The 20,974-nt window shown below is 34.4% G+C and overlaps 2 protein-coding genes across 5 annotated transcripts; one reads left to right on the forward strand and one right to left on the reverse strand.

Annotated features, from left to right (window-relative positions):
• Window positions 1-137: 137 nt before the first annotated feature.
• On the reverse strand, window positions 138-3,039 carry LOC142552972 (putative polygalacturonase At1g80170). Its single transcript, XM_075662918.1, has 9 exons — window positions 2,597-3,039; window positions 2,351-2,482; window positions 2,019-2,189; window positions 1,889-1,909; window positions 1,563-1,770; window positions 1,351-1,432; window positions 1,093-1,201; window positions 819-935; window positions 138-694 (listed from the first exon to the last, which is right to left on the reverse strand). The coding sequence occupies exons 1-9, from the start codon at window positions 2,846-2,848 to the stop codon at window positions 380-382; spliced, it is 1,407 nt and encodes a 468-aa protein (XP_075519033.1). The 5' UTR covers window positions 2,849-3,039; the 3' UTR covers window positions 138-379.
• A 7,357-nt stretch (window positions 3,040-10,396) lies between these two features.
• Window positions 10,397-20,467, forward strand: LOC142552974 (DNA mismatch repair protein MLH1). Of its 4 annotated transcripts, none has more exons than XM_075662921.1 (16): window positions 10,397-10,764; window positions 10,860-11,032; window positions 11,553-11,625; window positions 11,999-12,133; window positions 12,248-12,458; window positions 12,857-13,005; window positions 13,089-13,187; window positions 14,105-14,174; window positions 14,286-14,421; window positions 14,756-14,850; window positions 14,932-15,040; window positions 16,497-16,662; window positions 17,547-17,708; window positions 18,556-18,724; window positions 19,547-19,701; window positions 20,334-20,467. In XM_075662921.1, the coding sequence occupies exons 1-16, from the start codon at window positions 10,558-10,560 to the stop codon at window positions 20,376-20,378; spliced, it is 2,154 nt and encodes a 717-aa protein (XP_075519036.1). In that variant the 5' UTR covers window positions 10,397-10,557; the 3' UTR covers window positions 20,379-20,467. The 4 variants fall into 4 exon arrangements, with proteins under 4 accessions (XP_075519036.1, XP_075519035.1, XP_075519038.1 ...); XM_075662920.1 differs by having other exon boundaries at window positions 10,398-10,764; window positions 14,102-14,174; XM_075662923.1 differs by lacking the exon at window positions 10,397-10,764 and having other exon boundaries at window positions 11,553-11,611; window positions 14,102-14,174.
• The last annotated feature ends 507 nt before the right edge of the window (window positions 20,468-20,974 follow it).

Genomic DNA, 20,974 nt, shown 5'->3' on the forward strand with positions numbered 1-20,974 from the left:
TGATTGGTACTAGTTTTAAATTGAAAAGGAGACACCGGCTTAATAGAGTTCACTTTTATGGCACACCAAGTAAGTGGGTTGTACTAACACAGGCGGAGAGAGCGTGCTTTTTTTAATTGAATATAATCTTACGGCACTTGATCAATCTCGATCTATTATAATTTATAAAGTTACATGAAACTTTTGATGTACTTCAGAGTATGTACATCTGTGGAAACTCGCATGTCCTTCTCAAGATGGAAACTATATAACACGATATTTTTAAATGTCTACTGAGCGTATTTCTAAAGCAAAGTATGGAATCCGTAAGTCCAAATGGCTTCCAAGCAATATCATACTGTATCGTACTCTATTTATACAATAATATCATAACGTGTGCTCATAATTCTGTATGGATGATATGTTCTCTGCTATTTTGGTGGTAGCTGTCAGTTTCTTTTTCCTGAAGGATACTTGTGTCCTTGTCTGAAGATGATAGGCATTCGGCTGAAGGCTGAACATATCCGTAACCAAAGCCTGCAGCAGAGTTGCAGTAGGTTTCCACAGTTCCATCCATGCTCTGTAAGTTGATGTTGTTTAGAACTATGTGGGTGCAGGGGACTGTGTCACTGCATGCAAATTTCATGGCCTTTTGGGTTTTTGAAGTCCCCGTAATATTCCGGTACATTACTTGGCTTATTTCCACAGCTGAAGTCTAAAATATTGAAGTAAAAACAAGCTTAAACATTAGTGTTGTCACAGTGAAAGGCTTATGAAGTGTAAATAGATTCATACATTATAGAGTTGATGGGAAATGGGATGTTCTTTTGTTGCTTTACCTGATTTTGACAAGTAGTTGGTGAATCACAATAAAATTGGTCTATGATAATTGGATTGGAGACATTATCCATCCTCACATCTTGATAACGTATGGATCGCACATAACCAGAACCCCCCTACGAAAACAGGACTTTTCATTTTCATAGTCAACTGAAACAACACACCAAAATTATGCAAAAGATATCTAGTGAAGTGATGAAATGTAACTTCTTTGCTGAATCTTCAGTTTTTATGCTTCGAGTTTGTTTATTATTTAAGAACATGAGAGTTCACCTGCCAAGTCTTGATCCTAAGGCCGTTTGTTGTACCTCGAATGAATGCATTATCCAGTACAACCTGCTCGACCATACCGGTGGAGTTGTCTTTCCCAAGACTACCTATGCTGTGACGAGGGAACGAAAATTTAAGTATTCATTCAACAAATTCGAACTCAATGTCGATATATTGAATTCTTGGCTTTAAATTTTTGACTTCAATAGCAGAATGGTCTTACTCTGATGGCAATATGTTAATTATACGTATATAGATTACCTAATTCCATGGCCAGGTCCACAATATATATTCTTCATCTTGATTCTGGAGCTAGCATTAACAATTGAGATGCAATCGTCACCTATTTGTCAACAAACAAATTCACAATGTTTGATTCTTTACGTTAAATTCCTCTAAGAGAAGTGCATCATCTTGCACGTCTGACTAAAATTCAAACGATCGAATATATATTAAGAATAAAATTATAGAACCTGTTCCGATTTTGCAGTTCTGCAAAACAACATTGGTGGATCCAGTGATATGGATTCCATCGGTATTGGGACTATCTTCAGGAGATGAAACTTTCACACCAGTCACACGGACCGAATCAGATCGTGAAATCGCAAAGTTCATCTGTTGGCTGTTCTGAATGGTGAGTCCTTTGACTCTTACAGCGGAGCTTGAATCTATAGTTAAAGCCTGCAGCAGCGTTTATGCAATTTTTTCATATCTAAATTCTCCTTTTGGCTCATTTATCTTACAGTTTGAGAAGTTTGGCATGATAAGTTGACGAATTATAAACATAGTAGAACCTCACCGTTGGTGCTCCTTTGCATGGCTGAGGGAGAAAGAGGATACAAGAAAACAAGTATAAGATTACAGATTAGTAACACTGTATCTTTTCGCTTAGGATAAACTATGACGACACGATTTTGTTTAAGATTTACGTTGGACTTGTTCTTTTTGCAAGATTCTGCCCACCATTTGCTGCCTGATCCATCAATAACTCCATTTCCTTGGAAAATGGCCTTGCTTATATTGTAAAAATCAAGCCACATTCTGGGGTTCTTTGGATCCCAATTCTTTGGCTCATTGGGTGCTACGATAGTTCCTTCAATCTGCACACGCATCAAATCCCTTCATTGATGTGCATAACATATTCCATTTGATAGACTTCAAAATTTAGATAATCTTGTTCATCTTTCCTCTGTAAGTGTAGGACTAATTAATGCTATAATCATGTTCATCTACTGCAGATTGAGATATGCATAAAGTATACCTGGATTACTATCTTATCAGCACAAGGCCCTCTAAATCTTGTGGCATTGACAAGATAGCGTCTCCCTTCAGGAACCAAAAAGACTGATTTTGTTGGTGAAGAACAAGCTTGCTTCCAAGCATTTACAAAGGCCTGATATTATACACCAGCAATTATTTTTAAAATAATAGTAAACTAAATGAAATATTTTCTCAATATGCTCTTGAGGATCGAGGAACATGTGATCAAGAAAGAGCATTCAAAAACCTGAGTATCATCCGATACTCCATCCCCAACAGCACCAAACGCGTCTACATTAACAAGGATCTTGTTCCGGCCTTTCCCACTTCTCCAAGATGGAAACTCCAACAGCTCATCAAATCCGTCGCCTTCATCTTCTTTCACCTCCCATTCCTCTATATCTTCAAAAGTCGCAAACTTTTTTGGAAAAACTCCGTCTTCACATTTAATGGGCACTATAAGCAAAACAAGAAAGCAAAGATATGTTAACTTGTTCATTGTTTTAAGGGTACTTGATTAGATGCAGTTGATTTTCATAAATCAAACATTACACATTGGGGTATTATATTTATAATAAGCATGGATTCAGTTTTGAAAATGGAATATGGCTTGGCTTGAAAGGACATGAAGATGTTGCATTTTTCTTCATATGCCTACACTTGAAGGGTAAGAATATATAATGGTTGAGAACTTTGCTTTACTCTTCAAACTAGTGTCCCACACCACTATATCTCAACTTTCCCAAGTCAAAACTGATATCATGAGCCAAAATAAACAATTTTAGAGCCCAAAAAAAAAAATAATTACTGACATATAGCTCCACTTCCAGTTTTTACATGGGTCAGGTCAAACACTGTGTAAGGTTTATTTTAAATGTTTGGAGAGATGGCCTACATCTTGGAAAGGGCAAGTCCTTTGAAATTTAACATAATTTTACTCATGATTTTATAGTTTCTTTGTAAGTACGTCAAGACCATGTTTGTCTCACTACATGTTGAAATACAATCATATGCAAAACCATATACAAGTAGGTATTAGTAAATGTAATTATATAGGCGCATAAAAGCATTATTCAATAAATTACTGTATAACAACAGTGTATTAAATAATTATCAACATATTTAAAATAAAATAAATTATATTCAACACTCAAATTTATAGGAACACCACAAATATTAGTTTATTTAAAAATTTGAGGTTCAGAAAAAGTATAAAATTAAAGATAATTTAAAATAACTAGAAATTCCACTTTTTAAATTTTTTATTATCTTAAAAACCCATCAAGATAATCAATATCTCTTGAAAAAATCATTAATAAGTATCTAAATAATAGTATGTATTTTTAAGGTTGAAAAGATAATGAGTAGATCTTTTGTGAGACGGTCTCACGAATCTTTATCTGTGATACGAGTCAACTTTACTGATATTTACAATAAAAAGTAATACTATTAGCATAAAAATTTATATTTTTTCATGAATGATTCAAATAAGAGATATGTCTCACAAAATACGACCGTGAGACCGTATCAAACAAATTTTTGTCAAAAATTATTCATAAGTATAAAAAAGACTTCAATCTCATCACCCTAAAAACAAAATATATCATTCCCACTCATCAGCCCAAAGGCCCATTTACTTTTTCGTAGACATATGCCAAATATATTAAAAATTTTGTAAGTGTTGTGAAAAAGTAAAAATTTATGGTAAAAAGTAAAAATCTCAAACTCTCAAAATTTACCAAACTACACACTTTATAATATTTTTCTCTCTACTCAATTGTGATTTTCTTCACAAATGAGAGATCTATTTATAGGAAATCTTTACAAATAATCCAAAAATAAAATACATCATTACCTACATCATCACACACTAATTTTCAATATTTACAACTCTTATTTTCAACATTCAAATATTCAATACACACATTTTAAATATATTTTTCAACACTCCCCCTTGTGATGATGATCATAATGATTGTCTTCATTATGTGTTTTTATACTGCCTCGTTAAAAACCTTACTAGGAAAAACCCAGTGGGATAAAAACCATAGCAAGGGAAAAAGAGTGCAGTCACGTAAACTCCCCCTCATGTTGACACGAACAATTCTTCACAAATTTCGTAGATTGCGCATCCCAATATTATATATATGATTTCTGAATATTGGCGTAGGAAGCGCCTTTGTGAAGAGATCTGATGAATTTTCACTTGATTGAATGTGACGAACATCAATACATTTATTCTTCTCAAGCTCCTTGGTGAATGCGAAGAACTTAGGAGGAATATGTTTAGTTCTGTCGCTTTTTATGTATCCTTCTTTCATTTGAGCAACACATGCAGCATTATCTTCATATAATATCACAGGCTTCTCGTCGAATGATAATCCGCATGAGATTTGGATATGTTGGGTCATTGATTTTAACCACACACATTCACGACTTGCTTCATGTAGTGCAATAATCTCGGCATGATTTGATGAAGTTGTTACGAGCGTTTATTTCTGTGAACGCCAAGAAATTGCAGTGCCTCCACAAGTAAAAACATATCCAGTTTGGGAACGTGCCTTGTGTGGATCAGATAAGTATCCAGCATCGGCATAACCAATTATACTTGGATTAGCATCTTTTGAATACAAAAGTCCCAAGTCTGTCGTTCCTCGTAGATAAAGGAATATATGTTTAATTCTGTTACAGTGTCTCTTTGTTGGATATGTGCTAAATCTTGCCAACAAATTTACAGCAAAAGATATATCAGGCCTTGTACAATTTGTAAGATACATAAGGGCACCGATAGCACTTAGATATGGTACTTCTGGACCAAGAATATCTTCATCTTCTTCACATGGTCGGAATGGATCCTTTTCTATGTTTAATGATCTAACAACCATTGGAGTACTTAAAGGATTTGATTTATCCATATTAAAACGTTTAAGGATCTTTTCTGTATAATTTGTCTGGTGAACAAACATTCCACATTCTTTTTGTTCAATTTGTAAACCCAGACAATACTTGGTTTTTCCAAGATCCTTCATTTCAAATTCTTCCTTCAAGTATGACACAACTTCTTGAATTTTCTTATTCGTTCCAATGATGTTTAAATCATCAACATATACAGCAATAATTACGCATCCGGATGTTGTTTTCTTAATGAAAACACAAGGGCATATTGAATTATTTACATATCCCTTTTTCATCAAGTGATCACTTAGTCGATTATACCACATTCGACCAGATTGCTTTAACCCATATAATGATCTTTGTAATTTCACAGAATAACATTCTCTGGGTTTTGAACTTTGTGCTTCAGGCATCTTAAATCCTTCAGGGATTTTCATATATATATTACTATCAAGTGATCCATATAAGTAAGCTGTAACAACATCCATAAGACGCATTTCTAAATTTTCAGATACCGCCAAGCTAATCAAATACCGAAACGTAATTGCATCCATCACGGGAGAATACGTTTCTTTATAATCAATTCCAGGCCTTTGAGAAAAATCTTGTGCAACAAGTCGAGCTTTATATCTCACTATTTCATTTTTCTCATTTCGCTTTCGAATAAAAACCCATTTGTATCCAACAGGTTTTACACCTTCAGGTGTAAGGACTATATGTCCAAAAGCATTACGTTTATTTAGCGAATCCAATTCAACCTGGATGACTTCTTTCCATTTTATCCAATCCTGCCGATTTTTGCATTCACCAAAAGATTTTGGTTCATGATCTTCATTATCATTTATGATGTCGACTGCCACATTATAAGAAAATATATCATCAATTTTTTCTATATCTTTTCGGTTCCATGTTTTTCCAGTATTAATGTAATTGATAGAGATTTCATGATTCTCGTCAGTTTGTGGTTCTGACAGAATATTTTCATCATCATGTGTTTCTTCAGGAACACCATTCTCTATTTTGTGATCATCATGTGTTTCTTCAGGAACATCATTCTTTATTTTGTGATCATCGTGTTTCTCTATAAATTTTCTTTTTCGAGGATTTTTATCCTTGGAACCAACTGGCCTTCCACGCTTCAGGCGTTTGATGACATCATGAGTATCTTCAATTTGTTTCTTTGGAATTTCAATTCGAGCAGGGGCATTTGCAGCATGTATATATGATTTAGTTACCCTTTTGTGTCAGCAAATGCATCTGGTATTTGATTGGCTATTCTTTGCAAGTGTACAATTTGTTGTACATCTTTTTCACATTGTTTTGTTCTTGGATCCAGATGTAACAATGATGATACATGCCATGTAATTTCCTTTTCGGTATGTTTCTGTTCTCCCCCTAACATTGGGAAGATTTCCTCATTAAAATGACAATCAGCAAAACGTGCTGTAAACACGTCGCCTGTCTGAGGTTCAAGATATCGAATGATTGATGGACTATCATAACCGATATAAATTCCAACCTTTCTTTGAGGTCCCATTTTCTTTCGTTGCGGTGGTGCAATAGGCACATACACCATACATCCAAAAATTCTCAGATGAGAAATGTCTGGTTCTTTACCAAATGCAAGCTGCAATGGGGAGTATTTATGATATGCACTTGGTGTGATGCGAATTAATGAAGCAGCGTGTAAAATTGCATGTCCCCATATAGAAATAGGGAGCATTGTTTTCATAATCATTGGTCTAGCAATCATTTGCAGACGTTTAATCAATGATTCAGCCAATCCATTCTGTGTATGTACATGAGCAACAAGATGCTCAACAATGATTCCCATAGACATACAATAATCATTGAAAGTTTGGGAAGTAAATTCACCAGCATTATCAAGTCTAATTTTCTTGATTGTATAATCGGAAAATTGATTTCTCAATTTTATTATTTGAGCAAGTAATCTTGCAAATGCAACATTTCGAGTTGACAATAAACATACATGTGACCATCTGCTGGAGGCATCAATCAATACCATAAAGTATCTGAATGGTCCACATGGTGGATGGATTGGTCCCAAATATCACCCTGAATACGTTCAAGAAACATTGGTGATTCAGTTTGGATTTTGGCTGGTGATGGTCTTATAATAAGTTTTTCAAGAGAACATGCTTTACATTGAAACTTATTATTCTGAAAGATCTTCTAGTCTTTCAGTAGATGACCATGTGTATTTTCTATAATTCTTCGCATCATTGTTGAACCAGGATGTCCCAATCGATCATGCCAATTGGTTAATATTAAAGAATTATCAACTACCATGTTTGATTCAATCGGACTTATATGTGTATAATGCAATCCAGTAGGGAGCATTGGTAGTTTTTCAATCACATATTTCTTTCCTGATTTATATGTGATAAGACACATATATTTCTTATTCCATTCATTCATTGTTTGAGTATCATACCCATGGGAATATATATCATTAAAACTCAACAAATTTTTTTTCGATTGTGGTGAATATAAAGCATCATTGATCAAAAATTTTGTACTATTAGGTAACAAAAATTGTGCTTTACCACATCCTTTAATCAAGTCTACAGGACCTGATATTGTATTCACCGTTGTTTTTGTTGGTTTTAGTTCCAAGAAATATCTTTTATCTCGGAGGATAGTGTGCGTTGTACCACTATCGGGTATGCAAACTTCAGCTTTGCTCATAGCATTTTCCATTTTTTGAACTTCAAAAAAATATGCAATGAAATAAAATTACTGGCAATATATATTTAAATATAACACATATCATAATTATACAATAAAACATTATATGGATACATGAAAAATAAATTATTGTACATTTATATTCTACCACTATATTGTTCATTTTCAGAGAAATCATTGAGAAAATCTGCAGCATCAATATTGTTCATTTCTATCCCACCAACATATTGATCATTTCCAGAGAAATCATTCATAAAATCACCAGCATCAAAATGAGTTGAATTACTCAAATGGTCACTGCGTTCAGTGAAGTTGGTCTCCTTTTCTTTCCCCTTTAATGATTCTTTATAAAGTTTACAAAGGTGTTCAGGGGCTCGACAAATTTTGGACCAATGTCCTGGAGTACCACATCTGAAACAAGAACTCTCATATCTTTTTGAGTGATTCTCATTAACACTTGTATTCTCATGATGCCTTTTCTGTGGATGGTTTGGGACGCTCTTTTGAGATGAATTATAAAAATAACTATCTCTATTGTTTTCAAAACCACGGCCTCGACCACGACCACGGCCAATTCCACGTCCACGTCCACGTTCACGACCTCGACCTCGTCCTCGACCAAAACCTTGTCTTTGAATTTGATTTTGATTTTCAGGTTTAAATTCATTTTTACTTACAGCATTTACTTCTGGAAATGCTGTTGATCCAGTGGGTCGGGACTGATGATTTCTCATTAATAGCTCGTTGTTTTTTTCCGCCACAAGAAGACAGACGATGAGTTCAGAATATCTCGCAAATCCACGTACTCTATATTGTTGCTGTAGAGTAATATTTGATGCATGAAACGTGGATAATGTTTTTTCAAGCATTTCCGATTCTGTGATCTCATATCCACAAAATTTTAGCTGCGAGATTATTCGATACATCGCTGAATTATAATCGCCGACTTTCTTAAAATCTTGGAATCTTAACATATTCCATTCATCACGGGCGGTCGGAAGTATAACTTCCCTTATATGTTCAAATCTTTCTTTCAATCATTTCCACAAAGCCATGTGATCTTTTTCAATTAAATATTCACATTTCAATCCATCGTCGAGATGTCGACGCAAAAATATAATGGCTTTTGCCTTTTCTTGTGATGTCGATATGCCATTTTCTTTTATTGTCTCACTTAGACCCAATGACTCAAGATGCATTTCTACATCGAGAGTCCATGGCATATAATTTTTTTCCCGTGATGTCGAGCGCAACAAATTCGAGCTTTGTCAAATTTGACATGGTGGTACTAAAAAAAATTACGATGCATTTTATTAGTTAATGAATATTGCAATACAAAGTAATGGATAAACAACAAGTACAAGCATTTGTAAAAATAAAAAAAACACACGAGGAGGATATTCTCCGATAAATAAAAGACTCGTGAGTATGATAACCAAAATAATTAAAAATAACCTTGAGAAAGCCATCTTCTTTTTTCTTCGAAAATTTAGTGAAGAATAATTTTTAGAGAAGAAGAGAAAGTTGGAGTGATTAAATGTGTTTATGAGATCATATTTATAGGGAAAAAACTAGCCGTTTTGTTACCGTTTATGACCGTTGGTGTATAAAAAAATAAAGGTATGTATTTGTATAATTTTATGGTAATAATATGGTGTATATAATATTAGACATATTTAAATAATTATGTATATCATATCATATTATTATAATGATGTGTCATAAGATATTTTATTTAAAAATCTTATAAGCTTTTATACTTGTCGTATCCCTTACCGGGAGTGTGGGATGTCGTCTTAACATCCTCCCAGGATTTATAACAAGTTTTTGAAAAATTTATTTTTATTATTAATAATAACATTATATTATATATTAAATATATACACGATAAATAAATAACAGTAAAATAAATATTATTATTTTTGTTACCTTTTTCTTCTGTTTGGAGCTTAGAAAAGGATGAAGGACTTTTAGAGCTTCGTGCTGATAACGTGTTGTGAAAAAGTAAAAATTTATGGTAAAAAGTAAAAATCTCAAACTCTCAAAATTTACCAAACTACACACTTTATAATATTTTTCTCTCTACTCAATTGTGATTTTCTTCACAAATGAGAGATCTATTTATAAGAAATCTTTACAAATAATCCAAAAATAAAATACATCATTACCTACATCATCACACACTAATTTTCAATATTTACAATTCTTATTTTCAACATTCAAATATTCAATACACACATTTTAAATATATTTTTCAACCGTAAGCTATATTAATATTTAATTATGAAACAAAATTATGTCCCAATTTGAGCTTCATAGTATACGGCAAACGAAGGCCTCCCTCTGAATGTCTTTAATCCATCCCTATATCTTTCCCTCCAATTTGTTCGCGCCATGATCTGCCACGTGGAATCTGTGTTGCCGGTGGGGGGTGGGGGTTTGGGGTTTGCTTGGTTTTATTTTTGTTGAAATGTTTTAGGGAAAAGAAATTATGAGATAAGTTTGTTTTTAAAGAGAATAGTAATGTTGTTTATATAGATTTTACTGAAGTGCTATTGTGCCTTTTGTTAATCTTTGTGGAGCATCGCCCTTTGTGATACATTGATGGATATGGAGCCTCCCAGGATTCACCGCCTTGATGAGGCGGTAGTGAACAGGATTTCCGCCGGAGAGGTTATTCAACGGCCGCTTTCTGCCGTGAAAGAGCTCGTGGAGAACAGCCTCGACGCCGGTTCCACCTCTATCTCAGTAACTCTCAAGGACGGTGGCCTCAAACTTATCCAAGTCTCCGACGATGGACACGGCATTCGAGTACGTGTGATAAATTTTATATGGTGGTTTGTTTTTTGCTTCACATGCTGATAAAGTATTTGATTTTTGCTTTGCTCCTTCCTGTTTCTGCACAGTACGAAGATCTGCCGATTCTATGTGAAAGGCACACAACCTCGAAACTGAGTAAATTTGAGGACTTGCAGTGCATTAAGTCGATGGGGTTTAGAGGGGAGGCTTTGGCAAGTATGACCTATGTTGGTCATGTCACAGTTACGACTATTACCGAGGGTCAGTTGCACGGTTACAGGTGACGATGACGCACTGTCACTTTGTTTCGTAAAACGTTAAGTGCTTGGATGATTGTGATGTATACTTAACCTGTGCATGCATTACTGAATCTAGTGTTTGGGTTAGGGCTGTTTAATAGGTTATTTTTAAATCTGCCAATTTGATCTTCAGAGCTGGCGAGAAGCATTCTATTCTACAAAACCGTTTCCTTTGTGTGTCCGTATGTAAAATTGAATTCAAAGAAGCAACTGGTCCTACTCATTGTTCCTATCGTACTGAATATTCTTCTCTATTTTCTCTTTGTTTTTCCTCATTCTTTTGTTTATCGTCTTCTTGTCATGGATTATAAATTCACTAGTTTGTAAGTCTATAGGCAGCATCTCTGTCTCTTAGGCTCTGTGCTAGCTGTTGGAAATTAACTAATTCTTTTTCTGGTTTCCTTGAGACCGTGCATTACATCTGGAAAAAAGAAAAGTTTTTTTTTATGCAAGTCAATTTATTGACTAGGTTAATTTATATTTATATATGCGGATGGTCAGGACTACATATAGAGATGGTTTGATGGAGCATGAACCCAAGCCTTGTGCAGCTGTTAAAGGTACCCAAATCATGGTATGTTTTCTAATGGTTTAGTCCTGTGCTTTTTAGTTATCCTTTGACTTAAAGCACCTATTTCACACCTCTCAGATTCAGGATTAGGTACTGACTTAGAAAATGAAATCATAAAGAGAAAAATGTGAGACTAGAAATATTGAAATAATTTATCTCTTCACTTTAATGGAGAAGAAAGAGCAAACTAGGGATGCAATTTAGTTTTTGTGTCCAAGCTATGACAGTGGAGATGTACGATACTTTCTTGGCTTGTTTTGTCTGTTGATCCGTCTGAAATTAAATCATCATTCATAATTTTGTTTGCCTGAAATTTTTATTTTATAAACTTTTCGATAACCTCATTGCTCTTTTGCTTGATTTGCATCTCTCGAAGATCGAAAATTTATTTTACAACATGACTGCTCGGAGGAAAACACTACAGAATTCTGCTGATGACTATCCCAAAATAGTGGACTTAACATGTAGGTTTGCAATCCATCACAAAAGTGTAAGCTTCTCTTGTAGAAAGGTTAGTCTGTTGTAAAAATTGAGATTATCTATGGCTGCTTACACTACGCTTTCATCTTATTCCACCACGACCAAGAGTTGTGTATTTTGGATTAAAAGCGTTCTCTTTACTCAGCATGGAGCTACTAGAGCAGATGTTCACTCAGTTGCTACATCTTCAAGGCTTGACGCAATCAGGTCTGTTTACGGGTTGTCAGTTGCTCAACAGCTGATGATTGTAGAAGCTTCTGATGACGATCCATTGAGTTCGATTTTCAAAATGGAAGGTTTGATGTCAAATTTTAATTACACAGCAAAGAAGGCAACTGTGGTGCTTTTTATCAATGGTAAGTATACGTTCCTTGATTTTTTAGTAAATAATCATAATGTCAAGAGGCACATTTGACTAAAGCGAGAAGTTTGAGTGTTATCCAATTGGAAAAGTCTTACATACTGCTTGTGTATCGTAATTTGAGTGCTAATCATTTACCCATTTTAAGTGTGGAAACATTAGTTTTATGTTTGATATTCTTTAATGATAAATAGTTGGAATTTCTCCAGATTCATCCCACAATTACTATTTTCTAATTTATCCCCCTTAGTCTCTTTCAATATACATGGGCATGAATGCTTCTTGTATTCTAGCAGGACTCAAGAACCAAATCTTATTTCAAAAGATTTATGCATGTTGTCTGCTGTTAAATAGTGAGTCCTTGTTTCTCTCATCTATTCCTCTTGTGAGCAGATAGACTGGTGGAGTGTGGTGCTTTAAAGAGGGCAATTGAAATTGTTTATGCTGCAACATTGCCGAAAGCATCGAAACCATTCATTTACTTGTCAATCAAATTGCCGCCTGAGCACATTGATGTGAACGTGCACCCAACAAAGAGAGAGGTGCATGCAAAAATTGGCAACTAGAAAAGCTATGTCGATCCTATTGAGGTTTTATTGCATTGATGATGTCGTATCATACGCAGGTAAGCCTACTGAAACAAGAAGTTATAATTGAGAAGATTCAGTCTGTCATAGAATCCAAACTAAGGAACTCTAATGAGTCACGGACATTTCAAGAGCAGGTATTTAGGCAAACTTAGGCTTGACATTTGGCTGCTTGCTTACTCATCGCGGTATTCAAATGTTGTTTTATACTTGCTAATTATCTTATGCCCCAAATCTGTTACTGCATCAAAGGAAATGAATAGATGCTCTGATGGGTTGTCAACTCCAGTATCATGTTGAAGGAATGAAGATATGCTTTGACATGCCACAAACTCCATGTGGAGGATGCACTTTCTGACATCCCCTTTGATGTGATATGGAATTTGTGGGATGTCAAAGAATGTATTTGCCCCTTTGACAAGATTAATTCAAATGACTTTTGATGACAACTTCATATTCTTCCCTATGCTTTAGTTTCTTCATTTTTATTGTTTTGGTAACCTTTTAATACTTTTTGTTGTATTTGTCTAAAGTATCCTTGTGTTAAATGTTATAAATACTTAAACCAATGCATCCCGTGATTTTGCAAGCAATAACATTTTTCAGCCCTGTTCTTCAAATGTTGTGTTATCGCCATCAACCACGTTATAATACTAGAAATTATTAGCTACCACATCTATTTTTGATTAAAGTCAAATTGTTTCCCTAGAAAGTCCTGTCTATAATGCTTATAGTTATGTCCCTTAAAAATTGTTCTTTTTTACTTGGAATTAATTGGGGTTAGAAATTATTCATAGGTATGAAATTGAGGAAACCAAATCTTAACGCTTCTATGGTGTTGCTCTTGCGTAATGTAAAGGAAGTAGATTAATGGTTTTCGTTGTGAAAATTGAATCCTGCATACTTTTTGACTTCGAGATAATTTACTGGAAGTTCGGTCTGAAGCCAATTTTGAAAGAAATTTATTTTGGAGCCTCTGGATATAACTGAGATGAGAACAATTCTATTGTGATTTGATTTGTTCGATATCAATATGGAGTTTTCAATGCAGCAGAGAATCGATTCGACATCTTCTGTTTCTATGACTGAGAGCAAAGATTCCCTTAGTCACCCTTCACCTTCTGGTATGCTTAACAAAATTGTTCTTTGGCCTTTTGTAGGGTTCTCAAAGGTGTTGGGTTATTTTTACTTTTTTTTATTAAGCTGTCTTCTAAAGATTTAATTTTATACATTAGGTTCAAGGTCGCAAAAGGTTCCAGTGCACAAAATGGTACGGACGGATTCGCAGGATCCTGCTGGAAGGTTGCACGCATACTTGCAAATCAAACCTTGTAGCAATCATAAAGGAAGTTCTCTCTTGACTTCTGTGAGGTTGTTGCCATTGGCTCTTTGTTCATCCATATCTATAACATGTTTCATATGATACAGGAAACTCCATTCGCAAGCATTGTAATTAAAAAGATATATGATAAAGGCGCCATGGTTAAATGATTGGGGAAAAATTATTGCATCTGTTCTGAACTTGTAGGATTTCTTTTGAATGTGGTTGTTTCTGGATATCTTACCTTCTGTGCACTTTCAATATTATGATGTGGGTGAATCTGTGCATTCTTGTTTTAAAAAAAAAAGTCGAATGGCGTTGTATATTGAGCCATGCATCTTTATTCATTTCCTCATACTGTCCATATTTAATCTGTTACTTCAGGTCTTCTGTCAGGCAAAGGAGGAACCCCAGGGAAACTGCAGATCTTTCTAGCATTCAGCAACTTACTAAAGAGATTGATTCTGGTTGTCACTCTGGTACAAATCAAATCCTATATGATTAGTTAACTCGCACCAAACTAATGAATGACGCCCTCCACTGACTAGTTGTTGCCATAGAGTTGCAGGATATTGTTGGTCATTGTACATATATTGGGATGGCTGATGATGTCTTTGCACTGCTTCAGCACAATACACACCTTTATCTCGTTAATGTGGTAAACTTGAGGTGATTTTCTTTCCTATTCATGTTGTTACTCAGATGAAATGGTGAAAATTGTACTTAACTGAAACATATGCGCTGAGGAACTTTATCACACTGGACCTAACTTCTCATGCCCTGTGTTTGTTTGTTCTCTGTTATGCCAACAGAGGAATGCAGGCGGTTGGTTAAACCATTTCACCAAGCCATTCTAGATTATGATAAATAACTGTGGTTACACGTCCACTATATTTACATGAAGATATCTTTCCCTCTTCAAGAACTTTTCCTAGCTTCTCATCTGCACACCTGAAAAGATGAGCCACTCACTTTTTATGTTTTGCATCTTCTCCTTCTAAACCTTGACATGTTGACTCTTCCCTGAACAGAAATGTTGGACTAATACCATTCAGCCCCTTGTAAAATTCCTATATAGCACAAAACCCCTTATAAAATATTAATTAGCTGTGAAGTTTTCGAAAAATAAGCTAAAAAACCCTGCTCCAGAAGTTGTAGTAACATGTGCCTGAAATGCAATTGATCACTTTTTTTTGACTTTTTATTAACCCAAATGACATAAATGCCTACGAATTTTTAATATGATATTTGTTAATGGGTTTTTCCTTAACCAATGATTTAACATATTATTTTTGAATTGTGTTATTTTAAAAATTCTAAATATTATACAGTGGGAGAAGACAACTGAGAATAATAAATTCACCAACTTGCTAACCAAAATATAACTCACACACGTATAAATATATATAATATATATATTTAAAACATTGTACAAAATAAGAGCATTAAATTAAAAATCAAATCAAGCTGAATAAAACCAATATATTAATCAATATAAAAATATATAATTTTGAAATTGATAAAAAGAAGTTAAAATTTGTATTATTAAAAATTAATTTTTTAGCTTACTTTTTTTGGTTGGTTTAGAAGAGTTGGTGACTTAAACAAAAATTAACACTCTTTTTTGGCAGCAAAGAAGGATCTAACAAGTAGTTGCTGGTAACCATGAATAAACCTAGTGCGGAAAGTTTTTCCTTGGTTTCATTACTGGAATTTATATTCAAGCATAGACTGCTTTAGCTTGTTTCTGAGAATATTGCATTTTAAAGATGTTTCAATTACTAGTAAGTCACAGACTTATAAGTAGATCAAAATATAGAGTAACCTAGGATGATTGTTGGCCAAATGTGGTTTAGGCAGACATAATTCAGCTTTTATGGCAAATGTTTGTTAGGTTGCAGGGTACTAAAGGTTGTTCTTCACAAACATTGAAGCGGTTAACTTTCTATGTCCATAACCATGGAATGCCTTTATCAGTGCAGTGTAGTTCATATAACCAATAATTGTATTAGGTTTAATGATCCACTAACATGATTGATTGCAAAATTTCAATAAAACAGCACTTTATCATAATAATTATGATGTTATCCTTTTGCCATCTGAGATTCGTTGACATTCCCTGCAGCAAAGAACTTATTTACCAGCAAGTCTTACGGCGGTTTGCCCATTTTACTGCAATTCAACTGAGCAACCCGGCTCCATTGCCAGAACTGATAATGCTTGCACTGAAAGAGGAGGATTTGGATCCAGAAGGCAATGAAGATGCTGAACTAAAGGAAAAGATTGCTGAAGTAATATGTCATATCACTTTTTGCATATATCTGTAAATTAGAAGGGTTATTTTACTTCGTCAATCCATTTTTCCACCTTTGCAACTTTCCCTGCTCTTGCTCAACCCAAAGAAACTGTTTCGTCATGGCACTTTTACCCAGTTCTTATGTTTCCTTTGTTGATTATTTACCTTTGTTGGCTCTGCATTGAGTTAGGACTTGTTTACAATGCTTTGAAACATAATGCTTATGTTATTTATGCACTCGTTAGATATATATATCCAGGACTTGAGGTCTATAAACAATTAAAAGCTCTTGTCAAAATATTAGAAATCTTCTTTATGGTTTTCATTTTTAAATCTAAGACGGTAAAAGTCTGTTTTTTCTTTCCTTATTTTTCTTGTCTTAGACATCAACATATGAAGTTTTATACATTTTGGATTTTGAGCATGATGAGGTGACTTTTTACACCATGATTGGATGATCACCTGTGAGCAGATTGTCATCTGTTGGAGTTAACTGGATGATTTGCTCGACTTATTGATTCTTAATTCTATCATAGAGTTTCATATTGATGGCAAATATTTTTATTGGATTCTACCTTAGTGCACACTAAAAAAATGTGTATAGAATGCGTGACATAGGTTCAGTATCCACACCATGCTCTGTTCTCCATGTGTTGATATACTTGGATACCTATAACCCTGAATTAGAGGACTTCTACTGTGATTTAGTGGCAAGCTATTGTTTTGAGTTTGGGCAATATGTGCACAATGCTTGGGGCTTGAGATGCTACTGGTGAAAACCGTACCTTTCCACCTCTTAGTTCTTGAATGAAATTTTCTTTCATGCCATGTGTGGCTGTTCATTTTCCTTCCTAAGTTTTCATTTATATTGCTTGCTAGATGAATACGGAACTACTTAAGCAAAAGGCTGAATTGCTGGAAGAGTATTTTGGCATTCATATTGATTCAAGTGGTAATTTGTCCAGGCTTCCAATTGTACTTGACCAGTACACTCCAGACATGGACCGTGTTCCGGAGTTCATTCTTTGTCTGGGCAATGATGTGAGTTTGATATGTTAATATCCTTTCCAGGTGTACACTCAGTTATTTAATCTTAACCGGATTTCCATGTGTGTATATATTATAGATTTAATTTATTCTCCACTTTCAGTTACTGCACTCATTCCACCAGTTAGCCTATCCCTGTCCTTTCCGTAGCTCTCTGATGTTGATGGCAATTTAGAACATCAAGTGAGAGTTAGGAGTTGAAAATTTTCGAAATAAATTATCGAAAACCAGCAAAACAAAGCTGAAAATTTCATTCACTAAAAGCATTGATTGATTGAATGGCTGACAGGGTTTTGGTTTCGGTTTGGTTGTTTAATGTGTATTGTGATGGAATATGTGGAGTGACGGTGTATGCATTTCTTTTTTGAAGGTAGAGGAAAGTTAAAAAAAAAGAGTAAAAGCACATGGATGACGATGTGGTGAAACATGATGGGATGATTTCTGCATAAGAACTAAAAAATGAAAAGGGGGCAAAGTTGCCGGAGAAATGTCAGTGTGGAAGAAAAGATCATCCCACTTAATAAGAATAATTGGTTGCTTTTCGAGGATATTCTTTTATTATAATCTCGTGAACAAGATGGTCAATGTCAAATACAAGTATTAATGTGAATTGAGCTAGAATACTTGTTAAAATTTTAGCCATGCAGTATCGAGGTTCACTTCACAGAAGATATTTCTCTCTGATGTATTAAATCATGAAAAGAGTTGTAAATGGTGATGCAAATCAGTTGGAGCATTTCTTTATTCATGACCAAAACTTGAAGTACGGATTTAACATTGTTGTGTCAGACTGTATGTGCAACAATATTTTATAAATATTCTGATTTTATCGTTTATGTAGGTTGAATGGGAAGACGAGAGAACTTGTTTTCAAACAATTGCTGCTGCTATTGGGAATTTCTATGCTTTTCATCCTCCGCTGTTGCCTAATCCATCAGACAATGGCTTGAAGTTTTACAAGAGAGATCCCTCTGATGGTCATGAAATGAGAGATACCGCAAAAAATTCTGGTATGACCATCAATGCCAGCACGATGACACTCTCACATGAACTGTTCTTAGGCTGAAATCTGAATAATATGCAAATGAGATGAGCTTTAATCTCCTTTTCCATTCCGAGAAACAAAAATGAGGAGGGTTCATATATGATCCACAGATTAGCTTATGTATCAGCAAATCATTAAGCGTAATGGTGGATTGTCAATATCCCCGGAGGCATAGGTCCTAGTTTGGGTTATGCTGGCTGTGCACATGGGTGAAACTGAAAGAAAATATTCTTTAAGATTATTTAATCGATTAGGCTTAGGAAGAGTCAAAAGCTGAGTTTACCATATAACCAGGACATCCTCATGCATGCATCATTTTTATTTTTTATGTAGAGTAATGCTGCACTAAAAATGTGTGCTTCGATTTTCATGCTTAGTATATTTACTTGTGAATATTAAATCCTTGAGGCAATCCCATCGATAATCACATTTGACTCATAAATTGGTGTAAGTATTAAATTGAGGAGCCTGTGGGGGATTCAAAAAAACACCTTGCATTGATGTATTATTTGACTATACGGTCGCAGAGGACATTGTCAGGTCTTTTGGATAAAGGTGGGCTTCTAAAAATTCGATGATTTGAGACAACAATTTATTTCCCAGAGAAACACGAAAACTAAATATAAATCATAGAATGAACGCATCAAGACACTCGTATTAATGGTCATATGTTTGGTCTATCTAAATACTTTTATTCTCGATGTTACAATTTCTACGTATAACTCAGAAGTTTATATCTTTTGACACCTTTTCAATCTGCAAATTAACAATGCTATCTTTTAATCAGATAGTGTGAAGGAAGACATTGACCATGAACTACTTTCGGAGGCTGAGAACGCTTGGGCTCAGCGTGAATGGTCAATTCAACATGTTTTATTTCCCTCCATGAGACTTTTTCTGAAGCCTCCTACTTCAATGGCTACAAATGGAACATTTGTCAAGGTATTAGAACATTCTTTAGTAAATTTTTCCCAATTTTACTTTTGTTCGTTCTTTTTTTTCCACTTCTGTTCGTTGTTGTAAGTTAATCTCGATGGCATCTATTATCACATTTATGTCACTCTATATCAACTGCATATTCTTCAAAATCATTCACACTTTTTCCTTTTACGGGCAAGCATTAGCAACTGGAGCACTAATTTGTGATTCGTAGAATTCTTTCCTGACTCACGCTTGACAAGAAGTCCAAAATGTATCCATAAAAGTCAGTTGTCATCAATAGGACGAATGACTAATAATTTGAATGTTTGACTTTTGTCTTTTTTCCCTTGAAACTTATTTAAGTCAAACCAGGTGGTAAATTTTTTCTCCTCTCCCCTTTTCCTTTCACACTTTTTTATTCCCCCGGTTTTAATTTTACCATGCTTTTATACATAGGTACATAGATACATGAACATATGTATGTATGTACCTTTCCAGCTGATCTTACTGATCAAATGATCGTGGTGTTCTTCTCTTTTCACGTAGTTGAGAATAGAGATATCATTCTGTTGTTTTGCATGTAAGTATTCTTTTTCATTTTAATGCAATGTTAAGTTTTATTTTATTTTGATCAGCATATAATTAATTTCCAGGTGGCTTCACTGGAGAAGCTTTATAAAATTTTTGAAAGATGCTAACAGCTAGCTAACCAGAACTGTAGTCTTTTCGCTACATGGAGATGTTTTTGGAATGGCTCAGTTGTTTTTATGGATCCATTATGTCAGGCGATTATGGATATGGACTCATTTTAATCTTGTAAATATTGATTGGAATGCAAAATATTGCAACTGTAACAGTTACGGAAATACTGTGGTTTCTAAAGCCCCTTCTTGAAAAGATAGGAGTTTTTCTTGAAATTAAAAATAACAAGGTGTCTTTAAAATTTGTATTAGCAAATTATGATTAGCGTTTAAATATATATATCTGTGTGTGTGCACGCAACACCCAGAGGTGTGCAACATTGCAAAATTATAGACATACATGTAAAATGTTATGTTTCGAACAGGGTTGACGTTGCTTTTATTTGTCGTTTCTGACTTATTATTTTTGCTAAATAAAATGTAATTTTTTCATCTTTGCTATTTTATTATTACTTTTTTTTGTGGCCCGACTTCATTTATGCTATATCCATTTTCATTTTATTATATTTTTAATTTAGAATTTACTTTTATAGTATAATCATTTTAGTTAATAATCGTGTTGCAAATAATTCTTTTTATTTACTAAAACTCAA

This window comes from Primulina tabacum, chromosome 8 (genome assembly GCF_025594145.1).
Source record: "Primulina tabacum isolate GXHZ01 chromosome 8, ASM2559414v2, whole genome shotgun sequence".
Classification (NCBI taxonomy): Eukaryota; Viridiplantae; Streptophyta; class Magnoliopsida; order Lamiales; family Gesneriaceae; genus Primulina; species Primulina tabacum.

What these genes read in the sequence shown, in the direction of transcription:
- LOC142552972 (XM_075662918.1), bottom strand. Translation starts at nt 2,848, where the DNA reads ATGAACAAGTTAACATATCTTTGCTTTCTTGTTTTGCTTATAGTGCCC. An exon ending in CTGATAAGATAGTAATCCAG is followed by an intron (nt 2,190 to 2,350) that starts GTATACTTTATG and finishes ATGCGTGTGCAG; the next exon opens with ATTGAAGGAACTATCGTAGC. An exon ending in CAACTACTTGTCAAAATCAG is followed by an intron (nt 695 to 818) that starts GTAAAGCAACAA and finishes TCAATATTTTAG; the next exon opens with ACTTCAGCTGTGGAAATAAG.
- LOC142552974 (XM_075662920.1), top strand. Translation starts at nt 10,558, where the DNA reads ATGGATATGGAGCCTCCCAGGATTCACCGCCTTGATGAGGCGGTAGTG. An exon ending in TGATTCTGGTTGTCACTCTG is followed by an intron (nt 14,851 to 14,931) that starts GTACAAATCAAA and finishes TTGTTGCCATAG; the next exon opens with AGTTGCAGGATATTGTTGGT. An exon ending in AGATACCGCAAAAAATTCTG is followed by an intron (nt 18,725 to 19,546) that starts GTATGACCATCA and finishes TCTTTTAATCAG; the next exon opens with ATAGTGTGAAGGAAGACATT.